The sequence below is a fragment of the Malurus melanocephalus genome, unplaced genomic scaffold (genome assembly GCF_030028575.1).
Source record: "Malurus melanocephalus ecotype Western Australia unplaced genomic scaffold, MMel_1.1 scaffold_2, whole genome shotgun sequence".
NCBI classification, from domain to species: Eukaryota; Metazoa; Chordata; class Aves; order Passeriformes; family Maluridae; genus Malurus; species Malurus melanocephalus.
Window position 1 is genome coordinate 2,718,098 of NW_026623234.1, and position 27,096 is coordinate 2,745,193.

The following is a 27,096-nucleotide window of genomic DNA, read 5'->3' on the forward strand; positions in this document are numbered from 1 at the left end:
GCAAGTCCTAAAGAAAATCTCTTCAAATTGTGGTGTGAGCATGGCAGATTAAGGTAAAGCTGCTGGGATTTCTCCTTTTCCTCTTCAGCAGGCTCAGACAGAAGCTGTCACAGGCCACGTAGGAGTTAACTGATGGTCCCCCATGGAGATAATTTTTTTTTCCTATTAACAAATGAGAAGTGGATCAGTTGAAGCTAAAGAAGGAAATTACAGCTGTAGCCAAGCAGAAGCCATTACAGGGACTGTTGACAGAGCTTCTCAGGTTGCAGCCTATTTTGTATTCTAGAGATCATAGATCTATTGTTATCATAGATTCATGATTATTACTTTAAAACTAGCAGGCACACCCATGGTAAMAGCTGCAAAATCAAAATGACTGTTGTTTCTTTCCCAAGCATTAGTTTTCTGACTGGTTAATAAAAATGTCAGGAGTATTTCCTTCTTGAGTCACTGTAAATCCAAGCATGTGCTCTATAACTAAAGCTATTCTTGCAGAAATGGTGCCAGTTCCTAATGTATTTTTATATTATCCACAATGCAGGTGAATACTTGTGTGTCCAAGGAAGGGTAGCCTATGTAATAAGAAGCTATGTTTCCATTAATGTATGTTGTCACCGGTTAGGTACTGATGCACTGTATTTAGATATTTAGAGTTATGGTTAATCACATCATCAATGCCTGTAACTATGTAAAAAAGAGGTGCACCAGCAGCTATGCAGATGGAAACATTCTAAAATGAAAGACTCCTAAATTTTCACACATTCATATACTTGCCAATAAACCACTGCTTGGAAGATCATTCCACTGTTAGGCAGAAATCAGTGTAAAACAGAGAAGATTGTTTGCATTTAGCACCATGTTTACAAAAATCTTGTTTTCCTTAGTAGCTTCTAAATTCTCCACCTTATCTTTGATGGATTGTTTAGTTTAGATGATCACTTCAGTCAATGCATGACCAGATTTTAGCTCAAGTTGAGGATACAGATGATGACCTAAGTCACATAGAYGATCTTTAAAAGGTCCCTTCCAAACCAAACTCTTCTATGGTTCTATTATTCTTAAGCAACTTTGCTGCTTAGGTTGCATTACGTGCACGATACAGTGGGGCAAATTAAACTGATTGGGTCCAAATAGTCCCAATTAAATGTTTATGAAAAGTGCCTCACCTGTCAGGAGTTTATCTTCCTCTTTTTCTCTCAAAGAGGGAACAGCTATCTTTACCTACTTTTTCAGATTTGTCTAAACTTATTATATCAAACTAAGTTTTGTATTATATCAACCTTAAGTTCCACTTGTTAAAAATTACAGTGGGAGGTCAAGAGGTTCCTATGTACTATTTTAACAAATTTTTCAATGTAGCTCATGCCAGACATTTAAAGACAGCCTCAGTATATCTCACCTGCAGGTTTAATTCCTTATGAGAAAGTATTATTGTTCCAGCTGTTTCAAGAGAGATCTACAATTGAGTAGAATGATTGAAAAAACAATAAAATACTAGTTGGTAGAATATTTTCCTTAATTTAATCACACAATGGCCATTCAAGTGAGAGCAGCAAGAGAAAAGACACTTCTGGAAGGCAGAAAAGTAATTTATGTTGCTTTTATCACATAATTACTTTGAAACAAAATCCCTATAGGTATTTAGAAGAGAGGTTTGTCACTAACATGTCATCTCAGAACAGGTTTAGAACTACAAGCTGTTCCTGTCTCCTTATAGATGAATTTTATAAGAACAATCTGCTGAGATAAAAATAGCCCCACTGATACCTTTCAAGTGCTTCCCAAGCAGAGAACTCTATATCAGGGAAACAAAAGTTGTCCTAGAGATATCCTTTACTTGTCATTGGGCAGGGTCCCCACAGCAGTCTGCATAAGCAACACATCTTAAACAGCTTGAACTGCTAAAAGTTTAAAAGAAACAGATAAGAACAGCCTCACTTATTAGGTCCAGATATGGAAAAAATAGTCATGCATCTGCTTTTTGTGCCAGACAGAAATGTTRACAATAAGCAGCCCTGAAAGCACAGATAACGGTCATAGTTATGAACACATTTCAGCCATAATTGTATATTAGGATAGCTGTACCAAAGACAAATACTCTAAAAAAGTGACTAAAATATACAAAATAGCAGTGGATATGGAAATGCAAAATAAAAAGTGTGCTCCCTTTTTCTTCTTAACAATGGGTAATAGTCTGAAGATGATTTTGCGTTCTTTATAATTTATTTAGAAAACATAAACAATATCATACATAGCTTCCATTGTTTTGCTTGGGAAATAAATTGTGGGACCAAATATATGAACCCAGATTGAGGATGAATACAATTTAACCTTAAGTAAGGTGGCATTTCCTTGGTGTCCGTCATAATGCTGATAATTGCCCCAGCAATCCAGATCTGTTCCAGGAAATTAAGATCACAAAAGGATGAAGTATCAATATAATACTCTCAAATATCCTTTTGTTATTTACTTAGGTTTTCATTTACCCAGGAAAAAAATGGCCAAAAAATCCAAGCTTCCCTTCTGCTTTGTAGATAAGTTCATAGTATATGCTTAAAAGATATATGCCTTATATCATAGTATATGCCTTATATCATAGTATATGCCTTAAAAGAAAACCCCAAGTATAGTAGATCTTCATCATAGGAAAGTCCTCAAAAATTTCTGCCTGAAAACAGGACTTGTTCTTCCTCAATGGTATAAGGGGGGATAACAGGATTGTGTATTTACAAAGCATGGTATTTCCTTTTATGATTTTTGTTTCCTACAGTACTGAAAACCTTTAACCATTTACGATATTTGTTAGTTTACAAGTCTGGTTTAGACAAATTTTTTTTGTTTTTAGTATCAGATTAAATAATTGAGCCATTTCTAACAAGGAGTGTAGGGAAGAGCTGCTGCTGGGAGCCATCACAGAACAGCACCACTAAGACTGGAAACCTTTTCCATTCCCTCTGTAGCACTCTTCAACACTCCACCAAAAATAACTTGATTTAAATGAAAGAGGAGTAAGCGTGGAATARGGCTGAGAATGAAAGAAGATGACAGAACACTTGGTACGAACAGGGGAGAGCAATGAGAGACTATGACAGGGAGCTGGAAAGGGGCACAGACTGATTGAGCAGGTGACCGGGAAGAGCATTAAGTGTGAACCGCTTTGGTAAAGAGGCTGGGAGATGATGATGGTCCCAGAGGCAAGAAGCATGCATGAAAAAACCTCCAAAGGGAAACAGATGGAGATGATCTGATGGGAAATTGAGGTGCAGAGCTGAGCTTGACTGGCTGAAGAGTGTTGGCCAACGATGAGTGAGGAAACAGCGAGGAATCCACGCAGAGTGACATGCAAAAAGAGAAGGAGATTGCTTTGATACCCAAAGTGCTATGGAGTTAACATGAGAAACTGAAAAGGCAAAAATGAGGGGAAAGAACGAAAATACAGAACCAGAGTTTTCATATACTTGAAGGAAGCAACTATCCAGTTTTACTGGTGTTTTTCCTGCCACTGTTTGTTCCTTTTTATATAGATCTATTTTGGGAGATGGGGGACTTCTATTTCTATGTGGGCTCCTAAACCAAGTTTATCACTATAGTTACTGTTGCAAATAGAAGCAGGACTGTTTGCCCTTGGCTGACATATATATGTTTCTTTGTTGGACTGATGCTTTAAAACAAAATCCATCAATGCTAGAACTTCTGTGCTGCAGAGGTTTCCAAACATTGTACACCTGTAAACAGAAAGTTAATTTACAATTTTACTAACCTTGGTATATACATTGAGGTCCTCTCTAAGTCTGGCATGTACTCAACTCTACTCAAACCTCCCTTGTCACCAACGTCAAGCTTTCAAACCTTCAGATGTGGTGCTGGAAAGAGGAGTCACATATCCACTGTTACTTAAGGCATCATCACATTTCTACTATTTTAGTGAAATTGCCCAACTAGGAATGGCTGTAGAACCTCAAAGCTCTTKCTGACACTGAACACCTTCCAAAGGCAGCGCAGGGTAGGGCTCAGTGCGAAGCCTTTACCACCAGCTCAGGAAACGTTACCACTCAGCTGCCTGGGAGTGTCCCACCCTTGTGACAAGCAGATGCCTCTGGCTGAATTGTGACTTCTGGAACAGCAAGAAGCTCTTTGGCACTGCCTTTCATATGGCAAAGTCCTTTGCACAAAGCTGCTGCTTCATCCCAATTCCTGCTTCTTCTGGAGCTACGAGATGTTTCATTTCATCAACAGCTGGCTTGTCAAAGAGCAGTGACCTGAGAGTTTATAAATACCAATGGAATCAGAGCAGAAAATATTTTTCTCCCCAACGATACTGCCTTAGAGGCAACATCATCTAACTTTCATCCCTTTGGTAAACAAGGGGAACTGGGATGTAAATACTGCTCTTTGTGAGAAGTTTAACTTCTATTTTCTGCCTGATTCTGGATTCAGTGATAACAGGAGCCTATGCCTGACACTGGGGCAAGCAGTTGATTTGTTCCCATTGTAGGCAACTGCATCCTTATTAGAAACACACTGTGAGTCAAAAGCCTTCCTCTGGCACAAGCAACGTGATTCTASAAATATCTTCAATTTTTTTGCAACATAAAGGTTCCTAAGGCTTATAATCACAGCCAATTTTCCCAWCCACTTTGATTACAAAGCTAGAACTTTAGTTAGAATTGAAATTCTTAATGACTGATATTTACCAGCAATTTAGCTTTTAAATACCCRGATGAACATTTCACCTTACTCAGCTATCATGAAAGTGTTAAAGTAGGAGGACAGGGATTACCCGAAGTTAGTAATCAGGGTGTAGGCAATTTTTACAGTAGTTTCCTTAAAGTAATGAACCCTTTTCCTTCAACCGACCTTCAAAAAGCTTTTTTCAGATATATCTTAAACAAATATCACTTAGTAAGTATCAGTGTTGTGAGTCACTGATGCTTAAACTTTCAACCTTTAAAATGTGAACCCACTTGTACTAGAAGCAGACACTGCATTCACAAATAAAACAAGGGCATTATTGGAACATCACAATGAAGACCTGATAACCAGAATACAGATAAATTAGTAACTTTKGTTCCACTTTGAACAGTGCTAGAAAGACTAATCACAAATTCCAGTGTTTGCAGAGAACAACTAGTAACAGTCATTTTGTAAAAGAACTTCCACAATAAGAAATTGTAGCAGAAAAAGAAACCTGTTCAGTCATAAGGAAGTTTTAATGCAAGTTTATGTTCTTTGACACATTTGTGTAAGTGCCTTGGAAATAATACAAGTGTTAAATTAAAAAGGTTGCAATTTTGAAGTTCTTAAAAACTAAGACACAGGCTCCTCCTAGTGGTAAAAACGTAGGAATTATGATTTTTATGTTAAGAAACTTCTAGCACTATTTATAGCTACCAATTAGTCTGTTAGCCTTCCATTTGGTTCTGGAAGGTTTAGAGACCTCTTAAGTTCTTAACTGTTGCTAAGGAATTGTTTACCTAAATATCAAAATGAGTGGGGCATAACTAAAACCCTTGCAAATCACTGCAAAATCACTACTTTTTTTTCCTCCAAAATAAAATTTTTCCACCTCTTACAGTGCTTTGGAGTGCTGGAGTGGAAAGGAGGGAAGACTGTATTCCAAAAGACTTATGCTTTTGCACCAATTTAAAATCCAAGTTGCATTTGGTATCCAGAGTGCAGGACYGTGCATGTAGTAGTGGAAACTGCACAGCATGCCTTTGACTCAGATGAATATGCYACAGCCCCAATATCAAATACAAGAAAGATTTTATATATTTCAAAATATCTTCAGTTTTGAAGCCAAGTCAGTCACTCTCACCTAAAGAGCAGAAGCCCAGTGCCAGTGCAGTTGCTGAGCTTGTTATTGATTCATCCCTGCCACGGAACAGCAAGCACTATATTTAGCCACACTTGTTCTTCAAAACAAATTCTGTCAAAAGTAACAGAGGACCATTTTTATTATCGGGTCCTTTARAAGTCTTACTCTGGGCTGAAGTTTCTGATCAGCCTAAACAATTCTCATCAACAGCAAAAGTAATTTAAAAGGGAGCTGGATATAGTAAGYGATGTTGTGCATTTAATAATCCTCCCCCTATAATTTTATGGTTTGATTATGTTAATAGGCCTACAAACATAATTACAATCTAAAAATTGAAATTGTTTACCTCAGTGGGACCTCCATTGCATAAATGAAACCTCTGCTGTAGACCAAAGTGCTTTCAGTGTTCACTGTACTTAAAACACAGCAGTATGCAGAAAACTACAATCGTTAAAAATTCAGATATTGCTATAACAAAATTTATGCTCTCAGAAGACAAAGAAAATAAATTCAAGTTAGGCTAATTTCATTATTTGCCAATTTCAGTTTTGCTATTATATTAGGAAAGGATGAAAGATCTTCTACATGACACTTAAACTTGTAAGCATGCAAAAAAAAATTTACATATTCAGATGTGCCTGCTTTCCCTATTCATGTATCTCAAACACTTTTGTTTTAAAGATGACACAGATGTTGTGATAGAAGGAAAAAAAAAAGCCCCAAAATTATTTAAAACTGTTTATGTGGAAAGAAATTTAGATTGTCCACTTACAGCCTTCTCTTTTACATTATTTCACGTATGTGTATGGTGTATTTTGTATATAATTACATTTGTTTCAGAATAACAAATGATAGAAAGGCACAGGAGGATGAAAACTGGTTGCTGGTTGAATGACATTTTATTTTCACATTCAGAGAGCTGTACAGTTTCTATAAATAGATGTGATACTATAATATTTACATAATTTCCTCACCCATACTAGTATATTCCATTTAAAATGRTAGATACCCTGACCAAACCAAAACAGGGTTATTACTGGGTGCATTTAGTCAGAGTTCTATGTCAAAACCTACAATATATCCGTTGGTATCAGAGCAATTTTTCCTGGTATTTTACATGTAACATTATTTTCTCTAGACAGTCTCACCTTCCAGCATCCTAAGAGCTTTCCAGACAAGTGCAGTACAGTTCAAAAACAAAAACAGGATGCAAAAAAACCCATTCATATTCAGCCTATTGAAAATAAGGAATGTGATGGATAGTTTTAACTACATGAGTTTCATTATACATAAACACAATATTTTCAGGTCCCTTCATATACAGGTACAGCTTGAAAAAAAAAAAAAAGCAATAGTTAAAAAAAATTTGGAGACAGCAAAATCCTTCAGGCTTCTGAACATGTTCTGCAGGTTTTTGTACTGTGCTTCTGCCAATAATGTTTCCAAGTTTTACACAGCCTTATTCATTTTCTAATCCCTGTGATTAACTACTTTAGGGAGTGCTTATCTGCATCTGTTAACTCTACTGCTGGGGCAGCTACAAATGTTACCTGAACTCCCATTTGAAAATCCACACAAACCATGAAGTGTTGAGGTTTTTCACAATATACYACCTTCAAAGTTCCTCTCTCCACTTCTTTTCCCACCTGAGAAGCTGTAACCTCCACAGATGGACTGATTAAATGACCAAACTTCAACTGTCACATGATATTTTAAGATTATGACAGCTARATTGTTCATCTCTACCAAAAGGGACTGTAGAACTATGTGACAAGAACTCCGTGTCAGTAATTAAAAATGAACAACACAGAAGGAAAACAACAAAAACACAACATTTAAACAACATACAGGACCAGACTGCTTCCACTGTGCACATACCAGAGAATCTGAAAGCAGAAGTCTGCAGTTGTAAATTGATTAAATTGTAACAAGTACCACTAGAACAAAAACCAACYGAACTCAAGTTGTTAGTCATCTTAACAAAAACGGAATTCCAAAGGAATGTCCAGAGTAAGTCACTCACAGCTGGACGCAGATGCTCAAAACTGTCTGATTAAAAGCTCATTTAAAAACTCCATTAAGGATGAATTCAGAAGGAGACTGAACAGGGAAGGCTTAGGTTTTTCTATGGGGAAACACTTGCAGGGTCATACATAAATAATCAAGTTCTCATAAAAGACAGAAAGTGAGCTCCAGTGACTGCAGTAAAACTGGGAGTACTGCATTTCAGTGTGCCAAAAGGTAGGAATTGCCAAATATGATGATCAACTGGAAACTGGTCGAGGTGGTTTGCTTTTGTTTTCTGCCTCTTTTCCACGAATTGCAGCCACATAAGAGAAGAGACACAGCACGGAGTAGCAGATCTCATGAGCCTACAAGAATTTAGAAGAAGAGATACTGAAATTCAGTTTAAATGTTTTACAAAATGCATTGAGCATTTGTATTTTGCTGCATATCTTCCTTCATGGGACAACTACTCTGGCTACAGACAAACTCAGGAAAATGCGTGCCAYATCACCTTCTAACTGAGATGGATAGAGAAGAGCCATATAACAAAATAAAAAATCCCTTTAGGATAAAAACGTTAGTTACTTAACAGTATGATTTAATAATCTTTAAGAACAGTATACTAAGCTAGAAAGTTGGCCAGCTGGCTTTAGAAGAAAACATTCTGCATATTTGCTTTTGGTCTGTTCTATGAAGTTACAAGACATTTCCTGTGAGGGGTTGAAAGAGCTAAAGAGAGGGTTTCACATAGCACTACTGAGTTTTACAATTATTCAACTGATTAACTGTGCTATTATTTAACCAAAAATCCTCATTTACCATGTGACTGGCAGCACAACTCAGTGAAGGTAAGACTTAATTTATATACTAGCTCTAATACCAGCTATTCTGGGGGTTTTAAAAATTCRTCCTGTAAAATCTTTGCACATTTAAAATCTTTTGACATTTAAAATCTTTGTAAAGGTAAAAAACATAACAACGTATTTTGCTGTACTACAGTACAAGCTAAAACACTTCTATAAAATACCTTGTTTTCCATTAAACTGGCTGTTCTAACTAGCAGATAAASCTATTTGCTTCTTAAATTACATATATTCCAAGCATTTTATTCTAAAATATTTCCAGCTTCTTCAAATAATTGTGCTCTCTCTCGAAGGACTGAGTTTCCATGAATCACCAAATGTGCACACTGCACTTCAGACACAAACTGACGACATTTCAGTTCTGATGATAATCATCGGTTTCTATTTCTTCCTCATAAGTGCACAGAAGCCTGATCATGTGTAACAGTGCTAAGTATCATTATCAACTGCTAATACTCAAAAAAATGTTATAAAAACTGAACATTAAACCACTACAATAACTCATCTATACAGGAGGAGTCAGTACTTGCACTGTTMTCTTGCAACTCATTGCTCATGAGGAAATAGGCATTTTTTGCAAACAATCATTCCTAAGAAGTAGTCTCCCTTTCCATGGTTTTGATGGATCAAGGATTGTGTTCTCCACTGTCTTAAAGCTAACAGTTCCACCAGCTCTTATTGTGCTGAAGTTCAATGTTGAGTTGGCTACCTTGCATCTCTGTTAAACAATGGGACAGTGCTTTCTGCACTACTGGTGAATCCCTCTAATTTCACAGAAACAATCACTGAGTTTTGCTGTCTTCCCTAAATGAAAACATCATAAAGAACAGCTGGCTTCACTGTAAATCCTGCAGTCTCAATGTAAATCTTTTCTCCACATGAAAAGTGTAAAGATACATTTTCTAGAGAACCACCAGAGGCATCACAGTTGACTTACCATTGGYGTCTTGTACTTGTGGCTCACCACTTCTTTAGTTTCAGGAACTAAAACCGGACGGGCAAGAGACAAAACAAAAAGTTCAAAAAACGAGAGGCAAATGGGAAAGAAATAGCACAACGTTCCCATAGGAAAGGGAAGGGATGCAGACAGACAGCAGGTGCAGGTACAGGGCACCTCACACTATCCCTCACTTATACATACTTTTACTTCTTTTCATTTACATTATATATATCCTTGGAAGACACTGGTAATGTCATAATAAATTACTCAGGCTGGCAAAAAAATTTTCACTGCTCTGTTTGGCACAGCAGATATCTGATGGTTCTTAGAGACTGTTTTTTCTCATATTACTTATTCCTGCTCAACAGTAAAAATAATGAAAATATATGCTTCATTACCAAATACACCTAATGTCTACTACAATAAAACATAACCCATAAATTCCATAGGAATTTGTCACTATATGAGTCCCAAAGATTTTACCCTTGACATGTTTGAATCCTTCTCTGCTGAATAACAGATCTCAAAAGAACTGCTGGACASTGTATAGCAAGCTATATGAAATCCAGGAGAAAAAAAATTATAGGAGCTGAGGGAGAAAATTTTCTAAACTGGGAGACTGTTTCCAGTTCTATTTTAAGTTTCTCAAGATATTCTTTCTCCTGCACAGGATGTGTGTGATGGTATTTACTCATCATACTCAATGAAAACACTCATAGTTTTTGAATGAGTTGCCTTAAAATAAAATGCTGAGTTTAGCGACACATATTCTTAAAATACCAGGCTGGCTGGTTTATAGAAATCTTTACATAAAAAGAGAATTAGGACACTGATGAAAAAAATGTAATATCCAGAAAATTTTATCTTGTTCCCTTGCACTGCCTCAAACTGATAGAAAGGAAACTGGCATAATATAGCTAAAGAAAACTTGTCTTTTGTTCTCGTTGTGGAATGGACAAAAAAGCAAACTGTGACCATCCTGTAGTGCAGAGTGCATCTGAACTGTGCCTTTGGCCCGTACTCAGTCTGCAGATGTTGTGAACAGATACCATGGGAAATCACCAGAAGAGAACAAAGACCACACTAGAACACACAATTGGCAAATTTAAAATGTTAAGATCAGGGGAATACCACGACGAACTCTGAATACTTCCTTTTCAGAATAGCTGAAATTTGCCATGAAATTTCTGTGTCACAACAAAAGAATTCAGAAGAAGCAGTACAGAAATTATGCAAAATCAAATCATTCCAGGTTCATAGAGGAAGGATAAATGTTTTATTACACATAGTACTAGTGACAAGAAAAGAAACAGAGGYAGATGAGTTCAGTATGAAGAACCAGGAAAAGTCCACAACAAAACCTATCCATGCAGATGTCATTTCTTCAACTATGATATGACACAGCTGAACGCTGGAGAGGGAGACGGATCACACTCTAAGGGGCCAAAAGTAGGCAGTGCAGACTGGGTTTGAGAAAGTTCTCAAAATATAAAGCAGTAGCTACTAATTCTTGTATGTCATGGTATTGTTATTCTTGAAAACAATCTTTTGGAAAGTCCAGAATACGATAGTAAAAATGTAGTATTTTTGTTTTATTTTTAAACTCTCACTCTCCYTGGAGTTGGCAGTTACATTAAGGACTGAGAAACAAGGGAAGTGCACACCCAGGCTGCACTGCCCCAGTGATACCAGAGACTAAAGCTGGGGAGATAAGGAGGTGCACATCCAAGCTACCTTACCCGTTGGCACCAGATGTTCCAAATTAACTCCATGTCACCAGGGGATAAAGGTGGGAGTGAGGCTGGTGCACAGCCAAATAGGGTAGGACTTTTACAGCTGTGTAAGTCTCACTGCCCACTGGATAACATACAACTGTTCATATACTCTTCAAAAAGCAGGAAGGGAAAGCTGTAAGGACCTTGTGCCACGAGGGAAGGAGAGAAGGGAAGCTGTAAAATCCTGTATCATAAGTGCGAATAGGAAGAGAGGGAACAGGAGAGCACCTAGGCAAGGTACTGTCTCTCCACAGTAAGTTGCCTTGTCTTTAAGTAAAGTACTCCTTCACAGTCCTTCCAATGCAGAAAATTCTCCTGAGAGGACTGAGTTAGGAAGATTAAGAAGAGTGGGTTTGCATTTATACAGATAGAAGTCAAAGTACTACCGCTGCAAATACAAAAAAAAAAGAAGAAAGGAAAAAAACTGCCCTCCCAAAAAAAAAAAAAAAAAAAAGGAAAAAAAAAAAAAAAAAAAAAACCAAAAACCACCCCACCACCACAACAAGAAAAAAACCCCGAAAAAAAAGATCCAAGCCTCCAAAGATTCAAGCCTCAAACTGAGAGATTAGCTAAAGCATTTTTCTTCTAACATTAAAAGTTATTCCTGATGCTCGTGAACTGAGTGGATGAATTATTAAGCACCATCCTGCAGCCTTTGGTCCTGTAAATGAAAATATGGTGCTGCCACAAAATGAGTTTAGGGGACATCACTTTACCTGCTGGAGAATGAAGGTTTTCATAGCAGCGGCAGTGAAGGGGCCACAAGAAAGTAAAGCACAAGTACACAGCAGTAACTCAAATTCCAGAGGGAAGAACCTTACATTTCCTYGCTTACTTAAATTTACACTTTCATCTGTGGGACACAATTCCTGAATTTCTGCTTACACCCTGCTCTGAAACCACAAGTCCAACTTTAATRCTGCCATCTAAACCCAGCATTAACACAAATAGACCTTTAATTTCCCGTTGTGCTATCACTTATTTGGAGACTCRTTCTTGGTAAAAACAAAATCTTACATTGAAGTATTTCCCATCAGACTGGAGCATGCATGCTTACCAGACTATCTTTCTAAGAGCATCTACCACTTCAATATGCTCCTGCTACAATGAATCTGATGGCAAGGTTTACAACAGTTAACATGGCTAAACAATTTCATTCTGAAGAAGTCCAAGCAAGTTTTTACTGAATGTTTTTAGTCTACTATTACCAAACATGRTAATTTACCTTAAACAGGGCAGATTGCTGTATCTTCTCATCTTTACAACAATTAAAAAAACAACTATGAGGTAGACTCTAATCTCCACATAAAGAAAAGTTAGTTGCCCTGCAACATCCTTCTTTCTTTTTTTCTTTCTCTGTATGAGCTGGATGGGCAATTGACAATCTCATTCGGTACATCCCAATTGGTTCTTGTCTGTGACYTCTATTTTGTGAGAGAGAATATTTTTAACTCAAGTGGTTTAATTTCTCAGATATGCAATAGCAATAACTAACCAAAATAGCACAAACTCTCTATTCTCCTTAACRTTTACTTTTCCACTCATGCTGTAAAGCAAAAATCACAGGATAAAGAAAGTACAACCTGACAAAACAGCTTCTGCTCCATTCAACAAAAATTAAACTACACCTAGAGCAAAAAGAAACCTTTGCAATTAACAGTAATTCTTTGCAATGAAAGCATGGCGTGTTGAGAAAGATCAACTTTAAATCCTTCTTAAAAATGTGGTTTCTCAGATGAAAAAGGAACATAGCAAAGAAAATTCCCACACACATCCAAGTCTGGTTTTTGTTTGTTTCAGAAGACTCGGGACATTTTCTCTCTCTAATAACAAAAAGCACCTASGTCACAAATCTTATTATGATAAAAATTAATGTGTAAATTTTTCYGTAAAGTCACCCATCTCTCAGGCAACTTCTTATATGCAATCTACATKCTCTCCCATCTTTGAAATTGCAGTGCAACTCTGAATCTGAAGACTGGAAATTTGAGTTACTGCCATGTGAGTACAGACCTAGTATCAAAATAATGTAATTACCAAATTCCTCCAGGACAAAGACTCCTCGCACAGTATTGCACTTTTTTATGTGATTCAGCTCTATGAAAACCTACAAAAACAGGAGGAAAAGTAACATAAAATTAGTTGGGTTTGGGGTTTTTTAACCTAAAAATGAAAATTAAACAAAAACATCATCACAACAGATACAATCTGAAGTTTTATAGCATACACTACCAGTTCATTTACAGTTTAATATATAAATAAAGGGTGAAAYAAATATTCAGAAGACAAACTTGCCACAATGCTAGAAATCAACAAAAAACTTAAAAGTGCTAAGAAGCGAAGACAGCAGAAGATGAAGTACCTTCCGCTCCTTGCAGGAGGAGAAAGCATGGAAGAGAAACGAAGGAGTTAGTAACTCTGACATATCCAACATTGCTACCCCTTCAGGCACTCAAATGAGTTATTGCAAAAAGAATACCAACACACCTGAAATACAGCAAAAGAGGGGGACGAGAATAAAGCTGGCTCCCAAATTTGGCACTGTTTGTAGCCTCTGATCCATCCCAAGTAGTTTCTGCCCCTCCATGCATCCTCCTCCAGCACAGAGGGCAGGTAAGGGGCACTATACCTCCCACCCTGATACCGATCCTTCTAACCTATCCAGCAGTCAATTTAAAACAATGAGGAACCACTAACCTTTCTTCTCTCTGACCTATCTGCCAMGTGAGGTTTTACTACATTTAAGACATATAATGTTGAGAGTTAGCCTTGGACAGTCAGTACCAGCTTCTGCTTTAAGCAGGATGGGAGAGTTTGGACCCTTCTCTACAGTTTGGTCACTTCCCATATGGCTCCACAAGTTAAGTCATTTAGAAAACAAACCTGCCTAAAACTCACGTTTTACATACATGAACCCCGAAAGACAGAAGCAGTTGTCATGACAAGGCTTTCAGTCCAGAACATAGATGCCAATATGGCGTGAATTAACAAGTTCTCTTTGCATAATAAGTTTGTTTAGTATCCAATCTATTTGAAGATACAAAAAACCCCTTTCTTATGTGCACATCTCCAAAAGGGTCAAAGTCAGTACATAGACTTATGAAGCTGTAGCAAGTGCTATAAGCAAACAAATCCATATTCCAGTTTCTAGTAGAGTTGCCTTTCAACACTAAGAGAAACACTAAGAGTAACACTGCCCTAATACTCTAATGGCAAACATCTTAGAGAGGTCCTTGCAAAACTGTATTACAATACTGTGGTGTGACACTTTCAGTGCCTACACATTTATGACATCATGATCTCAGGATCTTTTTTAAAAATGGTACTGGAGAAACTTCACTGTCTTGGAAARAAGGGAAAGGAGAACTTTGCAACCCTCTTGAATCCCATATTAGCAACACCAATGTAGTCATGCATTATATGTTATGCATTATATGTTATGCAAGAAAGACAAAGGAATTCAACACTGGAAATTACTGTGGGGCTTTTTTAAAGAGACTTATCTGTATCAAGAGAGATCAGTAAATGCACCATACATTTGAGATAAGACATGTTRATTTTCAAGTCAAAGGGATTTTATTGTTATTTTTATTGGCAGAGAACTAACCAACAGACCTGGGATATTTTTTGTTCAACATAAAAAAACCAAAGCTTCCACTTAGTTATCAAAAAATCTGAAGCTTGCTTTCTGCTTACATTCAAGCAGTGAAAGGAAAGGAGACTTAATCCCATCTTTTTTTTGCTTGCCTGTTTTTATTCATGTCCTGTCTAAGTTCAGTYGGTCAAAACCATTTTACTTTTTGACGTATATTTACAGAATAAACAAGTCAATAGCAGAATACTTTCTTTACTGCACTTTGCTCTGTTTTTCTGTAATTTTCCCGTGAAAAAWTTTTGCTAGTAGTCTGAAGCACAAAAATTCAGAAATTCAGTAGAAAGGGCCAGGCAAAACACAGGCCATTTTATTTGGGAAGAGTAAAACTGCCTAAGAGACTTGACTGCCACAGATGCTCATGATCTGAGTTAATGTTATGGAGTGCTGCATTCCCACAAGACCTATGAGCAAGATCAGAGTTTATCAAGTTTGTCACAATTACAGAAATTACWCATTAATGTACTTTCAGAAGATATGTGTGAAAGGGCAATTTCTTTCTATATTGTTTAAGGGACAGAGATGCTCCCCTCTCACTCCACCAGAAAACACACATAAAGGAAATAGCAGTTACTTACCCTAGGGAAACTGGTTCCTCAAGACAGAGCACTCAGTGTGGATCCTACTGTAAATGGCATGTGCCTTATGCATCTTATTAAGATTCCATCTATTTTTGACACAGATKAATTTGTAACGGGCACAGGCTACTGAGTCACAATATTACAATATAGATTGTAGATGTGAACTCAGAATAATCTGCCAATGCCACAGGTACTCTTGATTCCTCCCTATTCTAAAGAACGTCCTCCGACCTGCTAAACACAGAGACTTTAAATTTTTTTATTCTTAAACTAAAGTTTGCTGCAGCATGGTGAGACAATCTGTGAACACTAAAGACTCTCACATGTCAGTAACAGCTTGTCCCACCATGCATCTGAGACATTTCCTAAGGAATTCACAAGACGGTAAGAAAGTACACACACTGCAAATCAAGAGCCTTCAAAAACAGTTTCATAACAGCAAGCACCACACTGAAGCAGTATGTTCAGTCTTCTCAGGTAGACTCCATTTGTACTTTCCTTTTAAAAAGAGGAAACCCCTCTTCCTATGTTCTAAATGAATTGTTATGTCCAATCAAGCAGAGCAATAGAATCCCTTATACTAGTAAGCCACAAAACTGCAAAGAATACTTGCAAAGACAGCCAAGAACARGGCCTTTTTATTAAGTAAAGAGGAAGATGAATAGAAAGCTGTGCCTGATGAGATCCTGTAGGCATTTGTTGGTTAGTAACCCCATTCAAACTCAACAGAAATAGAAAATGCCATTTTCAACACCAAAAAATGGCTGTAGGATCCTGAGTTTAATGATGSTTATATGCATACTCTAAAATCAATCACCTGAGGTAGCAGCTCACACAATGTATATGAAAATTGGAAAGAACAAATCATCTAGAATAGCAGACTTTTTATTAAAGTAAACAAACTGGTTGATGAGTGTCAGAATAAAAATGCCAACATCCTTTAGGTCCAAAGATTATAAAACTGGAGGAGATTGGTTTTTTCCCATGGTGCAACTAGAAGGAGTTCTTTATGTAACTGYTACACTTGTCCATCCTACAAAAACCCTCAAATGAAACACTTCTGATATTTGTCTAGACACTTTGATTTGAGAAGGAAAACAAGTACATATACCTTCAATCCCCTAAATGATACTGAAAGCCCTGGTCAGCTGGCAATATAATCTAACAGACCATGAATTACACACACTGAGTAAATGCAGTGTATTTTCCAGAATTATACTTGTTTTAATATCCATCTTAAGTAATGGCAACTCATCTGGCTACAGCTTCATTGGAAAGGTGATGAAGAGAAGGMATAATCACAGGCGAGGGAGACTGCTGGCACACGTCCTGGTTCTGACCTGCACAGACTTTTCTCCAGAAAAGAGAGAGGAATTTTCATCACAGACAGCAAATCAGTACACCAGTCTCTCTAAGGAAGGAYATGATAAAGCTGGTATTCTACAAGTACTGGTAGTAGCACAGGTCTCAATACCCATGATACAAAATAAAGTAATGCTCCTGACAGTCCCAYAATAACAATCAATGCCAAGTTTCCCTGAAGTTTCTTTCTGAATTTCATTCCAGTCTTTCAGAAAAAAAAATTAAACAAGGCTTGAATTTGGAGTTTTTCTTTTGGACAGATACATGTGTGCTCATGATGTGTTTAACACTGAGTGTCTTTGTCTTGTGAAGATGCCTGCTACACTTAAGAAACCATGCTGCTGATGACATGGCTATCTTTTCATAATCTTTTCTCACTGCAAAAGTGAGTCTGCCTTTTCATTTATTAAATGGAGTAATCTCCACAGAGATGAGCAGTTTGAGCGCAACAATTTTTTTGACTTCTGGCAGAAGTAGCAAACAGAACATTCCTATTGTGTGTCCTTACCTTAGGAYAAAGTAATTTCTATTATATCCATCTATAAGGATATCAAACTGTTACTTTGAGTCCAGGGTTTAACTTTCAAAAGCTTTAAACCTGCCACTTTCAAGAACTATGAAAATGCATTCCGTACGCTAACTTCCTCTTACAGTTCTTTGTATTTCAGCACACCAAATAAAAAGAAAAAATCTATAACTTAGTCAAGTAGAGTGTTCCATCACAGAACAGGTTTGAAATTCTACAGCAGGTCGAACATAGTCCAGGTTCTACCATGATAAGAAACAGCAAGAAAACTGAGGGAAGTTCACAGCTCCTCACTCCTTATACTGGCACATACAAACTCAAGGTGGCAGGTAGTGCTGCTGTGACCTTGGGAGAAGTAGTAAATATGCCGAGCATGTGTTTGAGATGCATGTGCACTTCCAGTGGGATCTACACTTCTGTATCCTCAAAGAAAARCAAAGCTTGTGTGGGGAGAAAAGTCTAGTCAGGAGGAAAGGAAAAACACTCCACAGAGAACTGACAGAAGCTTTTCTTTCTTACTCTCTCTCACACACATACACACACACTCCCTTCTCCCCTAAAAATGGATTCTATTGTCTAGCACAGCATGCATTTAATATCATATGCAAAACAAAAAAACATAAAGCAAAATAAAAAACAAGGATCAAAGGAAGCAACAGAAACAACATCCAGAGAAAGGAAGAAATGACAATTCTACTTGTGTTTCCTCTATGCCCACAATATCTGCTATTTGGAAGGAAAAAGGAACCAGTATGTTTTTCTAATCTTTGTGAATTACATCAAGAGCCAATTTCCTATTTTATTTTCATACTGACTTCTACAGATAATTTCTAAAGTTTTAAAATAAGATAGGTTAAATATAATGCAGAAGGTTGCCTTCTGTACCTGCAATATGCACACACTGTATCTTTAAGACTGCCTGCTTATGCAATGAGGATTTGTTCATGGTGTGATGCATTACAGCAGCTTAGATTGCTATTGATCACTTCTTCTGCCCCTTTATACAGGCTAACATTTGGTTTGAGCTTAGACAAAAAGAAACAAGAAGCTGAAAGATAGATCAACATCTTTCTTTAACAGCTTATAGTTTTCCTGAGGATATTTAATTACAGTGTGTTTTTACATATACACATATTGACACGAGTTGCGTCTGAGTGTAAATATAGTTAAGTTTTTTTACCCACATCAAACTAACCCTTGTCCTTGTTGATACTCTGGGAAGAGGAAACACCTATACAGACGTGCTGCAAAAAGCTTCATGCTCGGTCTTCTCATGGATTTCCCTCATACCTGACTGTGCATAAACTTCAGGTTAATTCCTTCCAGTGTGACTTGAAGAAGACCTCCTTCACCGGTTTTCATATCCTGCACAGGGAACTCACCACCCAACTCAGGACCTGTGATGTTAATAAAGGAAAAACACCAAAGCAAAACAAAAAAACAAAAAGTGGTCAGTCAAGTCATGGTCTGTGGAAGGGGAATATAAAATAGTAAAAACAGAATTCCTACTGACGTGCATAGGAAAAGGACACTACTGAGAATAGTAGGGAAYTTTTCAGTGAGTCCACTCACTAATGACAGCTTTCTGAGAACCACTAGAATTTTAAGTATTGTAATAAATTTCATTCTGATAACATGAAAGAACATCAATGTCAGTTCATTCGGTATTTATTGTACTTCATATTGGGGTATTGTCTGTTTGCTTTAAATGTTACAATTCATTTCTGCATAGTAAGACACTGCAATCACATAATCCACAGAGAGCACAGTCGTAAATACAGATACACAAGCAGCACAAATGAGGCTTGCATTTGTGAGCTGCATTGCATGGTGTGTTTTAAGCTTTTAGTAATTAAAAAGTCAACATGATTAAAATWACAACAATGTAATAGAGGATATTAATAGGTGAATAATCTAGGCATTTTCATCTAGTTTATTTTGCATTTTCAGTTCAGCTAACAAGGGCTTTCTTAAACTGATTTTTGAAAAATTCTCTTTTTTTCTTTGGTTTTTCAGAACCACTGAGCTCTGGGGAATGGTTTTTTACACAATTCAAACACTTTTCAAACACATTGCTACTTTTTAATCCTCCATTATTGCCCAATTCTTAAAATACCTTTCAAGTACCGTCTTGCCTTCTCTACCCTCAGTGAAATTTCAGTATTTCCTCCCCATTCTCAAATTAAACTGGACAAGAAAACCAGTAGGAGGAATTAAACTGGTAGGAGGAAGCTGCTCTAAACTCCAACAGCTAACCGAGGTTGAACAGTTAGCATACTAGATACAAACACAAGTCATTTTCTCAGTCATGCTGATGCCAGTTACAAGTATAAAATGTAGATCACTTAGATACAACATTAAGACACACCTAAAATAGGCTTGTACCTCAAAACATAGCTCTCAGATTCCTACCATCCATTTGAAAACAAAAGGAATAGTTGCAACAAAAATCAAACTAGAAAACACAAAACCACAGTGATGTTACCCTGAAACTGCAAAGGAGAAAAAAACCATCTTATGCAGGTATAAAATAAGCCACTTTCATGTTTGTTACTCAAGTACATAGAGCCCCTGCTCCTCTCTGGGGAGTAAGAAAAGYGGAAAATTGCCTTCCCAAGAACTCAATCTTCCAAAACTGCAAATCCACTTTTTTAAGCCTTTCAGACTCAATAGGAAAAAGAAAGAGGCGTTTGCCAAGAAAAAAATTACCAGTGTAATCATATTAYCCTGTCCCAGACAATGATGTAAAACTAATATATGTCCACACTAGAGAGGTAATACTGACGTAAAGACATTGCATTAAGTGCACCTCTTGAACTGCACCAGTATGAGGCACGTCAAAAGACATTAAGTTTCTGAAAAAAAATCTGCAGAAATCTGCAGATTCAGTAACACAAATTATATTTATTAGCCTCCATTTTCAACACAAAGTGGACAACATAGTTTTGTGTCTCAATCAGGAATATTAGCAGTGGTTAGTGAACCATGAAGAGAAAGTGAAACTGATGTTTCAAAATCTTTTTTAGTTATCATTTTGCTGGCAGCTAATCCTCCTTACATGTAACTCTCCTTTATACAGGCTGTTCTGGTTATATCTGTATTGAGACTGAAATGAAGAGGACCAGCTAAAGACAACAGTCTGCTACTTGCACGCAGATGTACAAAGTTACCTCAAGATTTCCACTAAAAGGAGATTATGTTCAAATGAGTTATTAATTAAAAAAAACTTGCTGATTGCAGATTGAACAACAAATGTCAGCAACATGTAAAACCTTGTACCTGGTTTAATGCTTTGCTGTCTTGCTGCTGCTCGCTCCATACTGTCTTTTACACAGTAATACAGTTCCCGACACTAGCAGATACAAGAAGAGTAACACAATGTTATTTCTCCAAATTACTAAGGGAGGGAAAAGAACAGCAAGATTCAAAGATTCTRCAAAAAGAACAAGTCCCACGTGGTACACAGTGACCAAAAGATGATAAAAGTTCAAGCACGCCTGCTTACAAGTTAATATTTACATTTGTTTTTCAGATAGAGAAACTTTTTCRTACCATTTCAACACATGAGCTAGTRAAGAGTTCATGCCTTGGCACATTCTAACCAAACTTACRCAGTTTCTTACTGTAAAAAAAGCATCAAAGCAATCCCTCCCTTTCTTTCAGCTTCCAGCAATCGATATTGCTAGTCACACACTTATTACCTATCTTTTTGTTATTCATATCAATTTTCTTATGGCATATTCTTCATCTTCCTTCAAAAATAAGATTAARCCATAATCTCAGAGCAAAATTCAAGAAAAATTTCTATCCACAGCCCAAGATACAGGACATGGAGAAGGTTGAGGTACTCTATACTAGAAMGGAACTAATTTGAGGGATGGACAAACTCAAAAGACTTGTAATCAACAGCTCAACATCCAAGTGGAGACCGGTGACAACTGGTGTTCCCCAGGGGTTGGTATTGGGTCAGTGGGACTGAGTGCACCCTCAGCAAGGCTGCTGCCAGCACCAACCTGTGTGAGGTGATTGACACACTGGAGGGAAGGGATCACATCCAGAGGGACCCTGGCAGGCTTGAGAGGTCTGTGTGAACCTCATGAAGTTCAACAGGCAAATTGCAAGGTTCTGCACATGTGTCAGGGCAATCCCTGGTAAAAATACTTACTAGACAYGGTATGGATTGAGAACAGGACTCGGGGGTGTTGGTGAATGAGAAGCTCCAAGTGAGCCAGCAATATTCTCCTGCACCCCAGAAAGCCAATCATGTCCTGGGCTGCACCAAAAGCAGTGTGGACAGCAGATCAAGGGAGGTGATTCTGCCCCTTTGCTCTRCTCTTTTGGGACCCCATCTGGGGGATCTGCATTCAGCTCTGGGACCCCAAACATAAGAGGGACAAGGACATGTTGGAGCAAGTTCAGAGAAGGGCCACTAAGACCATCAGAAGGCTGCAAAACCTCTCCTGGGATGACAGGCTGAAGARAGTTTTGGGATTKTTCAGCCTGGAGAAGAGAAGACTCCAGGGAGACCTTAGAGGAGCCTTCTGGCACCTAAAGGGGCTCTACAAGAAGGCTGGAGAGGGTCTTTTTACAAGGGCATGTAGTTATAGGATAAGGGGGATTGGCTTAAAACTGAAAGAGGGAAGGTGTACATTAGGTTTTAGGAAGAAATTCTTCACGTTGAGGCTGGTGAGGCACTGGAACAGATTGTCCAGAGAAAGCAATCCTGGAAGTGCTCAAGATCAGCTGGATGGAGCTCTGTGCAGCCTAATCTACTGGAAGGTGTAGATTGTGYTTCTTCTAACAAAATAGCTAAAGGTCATTTATTAAATTACTTTCTGGTGTATGATAGTCATCAAGTAAATRACAAGACACAATGCCAGCTTCAAATGTCAGTGCTGCTAAACTGCCACTGCAGTTCAGTAACCAGTACTGGAAAGAGASTGCTATTTTTTGATTAAGCATGGACTATGACACAAGAAGGATTTGCTTTTTCTGTGCAGTTATCCCTGCAGTATTGTGTGAATTAAACAAGATACGTACCTTCTTTGTGTAGAACTTGTTCAGCTGTGTCTCCTGACCATTCCTGCGCCAGAGGCACAGCACTTTTGTTTTGGGACAGTAAGTCATGTTGATGAGTTTCTCATACCACCAGCGTTCATACACAGTTCCAATGTTGCTTCTCAGCACAATACAATCATCACATACCTGGGAGCACAAAACATTATATAAGATTTCTAATGTTATTTATCTTATTTCTTCTGCTACTAGTTGCATTATATGTTATTCTTGTCTCTACCTCCATGAAAAATATGTCTCCTGTTGTGTCTGTCCCAGCATGTACTACAAAAGTCTGCTTCTTGATGTGGCGGCTGCCACTGGGTCTCACAGGGAGCTCCCGTCCATTCTAGGAAAAAACCCACATGCAATCATTAATGAACTTATAAAAAAAAAAAAAACAACATTAGGTAACACTAGAAGCATTCTCAACAAACGAAAGAAAGAAGTGTTTTACAGTATTTAATTAGGTGATTTGAGACAATTTTGGACAAAGTCTTAAGAAAGATACTCTAGTAAGTTTAGTTTAACAAGCGTACTATGAGAGTTATCACAGCATACAACAACATTCACAAGGTACCACACTCAGTACRGGATAGTGAAGTGTCTGGGTTCTGGTATCTTTGCAGTAAACTGGTCTGGTTTTTCCCAGTTATTTATAAGATAATTTTGAGTCTTTTCTGCACAGAAAAATAAGTTCCAAATATAAGAACTTAAAAATGTAATTGAAAARTTACCTTTAAAAGAACCTGACTTGTGTCCACCCTAGTGATGGTTGTGTTAAAAGCTAGATAGATTTACTAACTGAGACTTTAGCTTATATTCTTATTAATCATTACAGGAAGTAAAGTTTACTCTGTAAGAATAGCGGAAAGAGTTTTGTATAGAAACTGATTGCTGCAAGTCTTACAGTGACCTGGAAATTGATAGAAAACKTAACACTTGTTACAGTCATAGTAATTATAAAGGTTTCCACCAACAAAAGGGGCATTAAGAAAACAGGGCTGCATAGAACTGTGGTACATAAGTGTCATGTTTATACACGTTTGTATTGCAGCTCTAATTGATAACTGTGTAACATTATAACATTATAAAAAGTATCATACAATCACAGTTTTTATTGTGTACTTGTGAAGGATAGCATTTAATAATTCAATTTGATTATTTTTAGTATTTTAATATTAGTGTTGCAGAGAATATAYGTAAGATTTTTCAGGCAATTTTTTGTTTCTACGGCAGATCCCACAGGTATATCACTCAGCACAGTTTTACTTACCAGATTGGCAAGTTTGTCTAGAATATCATTTATTTGCTGGCTGTGCACCAATCCAATATGTGATTTTCCCATTAGACGACGCACCTTTTTCCTAATATCATTCTTGTTCACCTAGAAAGCAGATACACATACAGTTGCATATTCACAGGAGTCAACTCTTATCTCCCAAACACATCTTGGTTTCCATTGCTAAGAAGCAGAACATCTGATCTCCAGCTCTGTCATGCTAGGGCCTCTTTAACTCAGCAGTACAGGAACAAATTGCACAYATCCCACTTTCTGCCAGCTCCTGTATAAGTGATGCTGGACACAACAGATTTCCTGCCTATCCATGCACATAAGCTGCTGTTCCACTACCCACCACTTCCAACTACTGACATCAAAAGCCTCAGTTCTCCATGCTTTCACTCCTGAGTCCCATCAGCCAGACCAGCTTCTCTACCTCTGCAAAGACTCAATTTACTCAGCTCTGGAGCCCTCAACACAACACGGTCTCTTTCAGAATTCTCACTCTTTCACATTGTATTTCCTGGTCACTAGGCTGTGGCTCTAATAAGCACTTCCAGATAGTCTTCAAACAGCAAAAGGTTCCTCCTGAATTTGCAGGGGAGCTCAGAAGCAAACTATTTYTGCCTGGGTTGTCATTTCAAAAGGCTATTATGTGAATGCCAGTCATTGATACTAAAGGCTTCAAGGCAGTACACTCATGTTTGAGTGCCGATTTCAAGCTGGATCAGACGTTCTTTTTTAACATTGGCATTATGAACTGAACATTACAGAGCATACAACCTACACTCAACTGCTTCCTTCTTTAGGTAAGAATTCTGTGTGCTTGAAAGATAGCACTGTATTTTTCAAGATATTTTAAAATTAAAACCTACTAGGCTCTATTACCCAAAACAAGAAAATAAACTGAAACACCAAGGTGTTGGGTTTGAAGGATTACACTTCCCTCGACAGCTCAAATAAATTCATCTCCCTAGTAACGGGAAGCCTTCCAACTCTGCAGTTTCTATTAGAAGCTGCCCTTATTATCCACTGTTCTGAGTTCCATAAACATGGTTTCAAGACAATACCAACAAAAYATACTGCTTAAATCTGTGCAGCCATCTATTAAAAAGAAAAAGAMGTCACCTTTATCATAAGCATATAAGCAATCATATTATGCAGCAGTGTAGCCAATAAGCGATCCTCATCATCCTCCAAACGCTTTCGATCATGTTCTCCCAGGGAAAGATACCTGCAAGAAGAGCAACATCTGAAGCAGACTCACAGGCATTCTTCATTCACTTCACTAAAGCACTGGCAGAGGACAGAGCACTATTTGTAAAGTATGTGGCAAATAAAACCTCTAAAAACACTAAGTCAAATGGACATTTTCCAGTAAAACACTGCGATCAGTAATTAAACATTTCCCTTAATTATTAACTAGTTGAAACAAATAACATCTGCTCAGTGGGAAATGTGTTAGTGGTCCACTGGGCTTAYCCATTTCCTGTTCTCTGCAGTCAGAGCTCCATGACAATTACAACTGTCAGAAAAGGAAGATATAACATGGCAAAAGAGCTATCCAGTATTAGAGCTTAAATACAGCTGCAGAAAGCAGGCAGAAGAAAGCTGATGAAGGAAGCGCACCAGGCACTCTTTTTACAGTAAAATAGGCAGTTTGTGGAAAATTAGTTTTTTATTTTGGCTACCAGATCTCATGTTCCATTAAGCAAGGATAGAGGCAGTCCAACTGCAGATGGTAGACAACAGCAGAGAATGATCAGCTATTAACAGAGTTGGGGGGGAGGAAGAGGAAGTTAGTGAAGATTGACATCTCAGAACCAGTCGAGCCTTTGGCAACCAAACAAATATTTCTAGAGAGTGGTTTCCTCATGGGTTTTTGTTTGTTATCACTACAAGCTGTTCAAACACTTTTAAGTTACTTTGCATTTTGAGAAGGCTCAAAATGCCATTTCTGAAAATATTTAATTCTTTCACTTTATATCAAAACACTATTATTCTAGAATATAGTCATCCTGCCACATAACTCTCTTTACTACTGATCTAGTCTATTCCATATGTTCATACTGTGTTATGTTTACATCACCCATTTCTCTGGAAACATCATCTCACCATGAGAGTTAAAAAAAATATATGTTGTAACTAATGGTAAATACTTCAGCATCAGGAGCTAGTGGCCAACAGAGAGAAAGAAGGCTCATTTTGGAGTAGTCAGGTAAAGTAACAAGGTTTACAAAGTGACAATGGTATGTTAAGCAGAATAAAAATAATTTTTTTCCTGCTATTTTTACTGTTTCAGCCYCAGGTGAACAATGAGAAGGAAAAAGGTCTACTAAAGAATTTACCTGTCAATCATTTCCTGAGGTCCCTGGTCCATCCCCATTCCTTCTCTTTCTAACATCACAGCATCCAAAAAAGCGTCTTCCCAGAACTGCATCTGGTCCCACAAAGTTGAACGCTCTTTGCCTATGCAATGTATAAAAAAGTTGAGCATTTATTCATTTACTCCAGTCAGATACTTTAYKATTAAGTCCTGTTCATTCCCACTCCTTGAAAATACCATAAGCCAACACACAATGAAATTATGTTAAAAAATAAAAAAAYGTTACTTATAAACCAAAACCAATATCASAATTGAAGAAAAGTGTAAAAGAAAAGACAAATCTCTCATTCTTATCAACGGCATAATATTTTTAAACCCTTACAGAAAAGTACCTCTCATCTCTACTCTTTAAGGGTTATATCTTCTTCTATAAACTATTAACACCACCCAACAGAGACAGGAATATCTCACACAGATACAGATCACAGCAAACAAACAGAGAAGTGGAAAGATAAGATTATTACTCAGAGAGAAGGTTTCCATTGCAGCATCCTCTAACTGGTCCCAGACAGATCCTTTATCCCTACCTGCACCATTCCAAGCAGGTAGGAACGATAAATGGGAAGGATGAAAAACACAGGAAGAGAGAGCTTTTGATTAACAGCAAGTCCAGACAAAATACAAAAAAGCCAATGTACTTTTCATTCAAGGATACACTTGAAGACCTTTAGTATTCTGAGCTTTGTAGCCCTCTGTTCAATGACTTAAGCTGAATGATCTTTTCTCAAGACCAGTGATATTTTTTAGCTTTCCATACAGAGCTAAGTTCCTTCTCCCCTTCTTCACACAGTTTAAAGAATTCAYATTCAGGAAGAGCAAGAGACTTGGACAGACTTCATTTTATGCAAA

At 37.5% G+C, this 27,096-nt stretch overlaps 1 protein-coding gene across 7 annotated transcripts in view; it reads right to left on the reverse strand.

The window, feature by feature from the left end:
• Positions 1 to 6,622: 6,622 nt before the first annotated feature.
• The window catches only part of MADD (MAP kinase activating death domain), a 69,349-nt gene continuing 48,875 nt past the window's right edge, over positions 6,623 to 27,096 (reverse strand). For 3 of the 7 annotated variants that reach the window (XM_057364732.1, XM_057364747.1, XM_057364706.1), the window contains 10 exons: positions 26,210 to 26,330; positions 24,990 to 25,095; positions 23,856 to 23,966; positions 22,821 to 22,928; positions 22,565 to 22,729; positions 20,804 to 20,876; positions 18,815 to 18,921; positions 13,441 to 13,510; positions 9,626 to 9,672; positions 6,625 to 8,190 (listed from right to left, as the gene is read on the reverse strand). In XM_057364732.1, the coding sequence (XP_057220715.1) occupies positions 8,083 to 8,190; positions 9,626 to 9,672; positions 13,441 to 13,510; positions 18,815 to 18,921; positions 20,804 to 20,876; positions 22,565 to 22,729; positions 22,821 to 22,928; positions 23,856 to 23,966; positions 24,990 to 25,095; positions 26,210 to 26,330 (1,016 nt within the window). In that variant the 3' untranslated portion in view covers positions 6,625 to 8,082. Of the gene's footprint in view, positions 8,191 to 9,625; positions 9,673 to 13,440; positions 13,511 to 18,814; positions 18,922 to 20,803; positions 20,877 to 22,564; positions 22,730 to 22,820; positions 22,929 to 23,855; positions 23,967 to 24,989; positions 25,096 to 26,209; positions 26,331 to 26,711; positions 26,775 to 27,096 lie in introns of all 7 variants that reach the window. The other 4 variants (XM_057364715.1, XM_057364696.1, XM_057364741.1 and 1 more) reach the window with 3 other exon arrangements.